The 1,291-nt window shown below is 36.1% G+C and overlaps 1 protein-coding gene across 1 annotated transcript in view; it reads right to left on the bottom strand.

Annotated features, from left to right (window-relative positions):
• The window catches only part of LOC122330874 (fatty acyl-CoA reductase 1-like), a 12,271-nt gene that overhangs the window by 7,919 nt on the left and 3,061 nt on the right, over positions 1–1,291 (bottom strand). The window contains exon 3 of the mRNA XM_043228209.1: positions 840–1,019. Within this exon, the coding sequence (XP_043084144.1) occupies positions 840–1,019 (180 nt within the window). The remainder of the gene's footprint in view (positions 1–839; positions 1,020–1,291) is intronic.

Genomic DNA, 1,291 nt, shown 5'->3' with positions numbered 1-1,291 from the left:
ACACACACACACACACACACACACAGATAAATCGCTGCTCTGCTTCAGGGTCGGCACAGTGTGTCAGACGAAACATCCTGATGCAACATGTCTTGACAAAGTCAAACAACGTGGAAAATCAGACATGCAATGACCAGTGACATAAAACCACTGTTTCCAAACATGGGTTTGTGGAAAAGGTTAGAGGGAAAAAAAACGTATGAATAAAAATATTAAAATCATGTATTTTTTTAAATAAATAAATAAATACTACATCTAAAATTAGAGCACTGTAGGGAGTAGAAAAGGCCATTTATGTTAATAAATTAACTGAAGTAATAAAAATGATTAAAATAATTAAATATAGATTACAAATAAATAACAAAACAACACATTTAAATAAATAATACACCTAACAAGTACAGCAATATACCAAATAGAAAAATGTAACAAAAACCAAGTATTCTGAAATATTGTAATATTGGGATAAATTTAATAATATTAGCTTTAGTTTTTGGGACTTTCTACATATAAATATACACCTGCCTATTCATTTTACAAATGTATATCCAATTACTATTAGGAAAAAAACATTAATTTGAAACGTTGTTTTTTTTTAGTTAATTCAGCTTGTTGCCAAGAACACATTTCACAAGCTAGGAGAGAATTGTGATTTTTTCCCCCCAGTTTTGATATATTTTCCAGCATACCAGAATTCTGTTCAGAAGCGTTAGCTGAAGTCTGATACCGACTACACTCCTCTCTTACTACAGCTCCATCAGGTAACATGAGCTTCTGGCTGTGGTTTCCGGGTAGATTCAGTAAGTGTGTTTGAGGTGATGATGATACAGTGCACTCACTCCAGAGAGTCAATGAGCTTCTTGGGCTCGACCGGAGGAGGGTAGATGACCTCGTCGATGTGTCTGCGGTTGCAGTTGGCGTAGGCGGTGGAGATGTGGATGAAGGCCTGCAGTTGCTGCATCTGCTGCGCCAGAGAGAGGAGCTGCTGCGTGGCGATGACGTTCAGCTGCAGAGCATGCCTGCGCAGACACACCAAACACACACATTACTACACATCACAGACGCTCTGCATCGGGGTCAGCACGGCCTGCAACAGTTAAATAATGCAGGAAATCATAGATGCAATATCCGGCAATGTAGACCAGAAAACACAATAAATAATTAAATTAATTTGATTAAATTAAATAGATAATAAAAATACATCTAACAGCACAGAACTGTAATGACTGGAAAAAGTAACAAGTTATACATTATTATAATTTGTCAAAGACCAAAAATATATAGATTTAAA

Source organism: Puntigrus tetrazona, chromosome 25 (genome assembly GCF_018831695.1).
Source record: "Puntigrus tetrazona isolate hp1 chromosome 25, ASM1883169v1, whole genome shotgun sequence".
In the NCBI taxonomy this organism is placed as follows: domain Eukaryota; kingdom Metazoa; phylum Chordata; class Actinopteri; order Cypriniformes; family Cyprinidae; genus Puntigrus; species Puntigrus tetrazona.
This window is presented reverse-complemented; position numbering and strand designations above follow the sequence as displayed.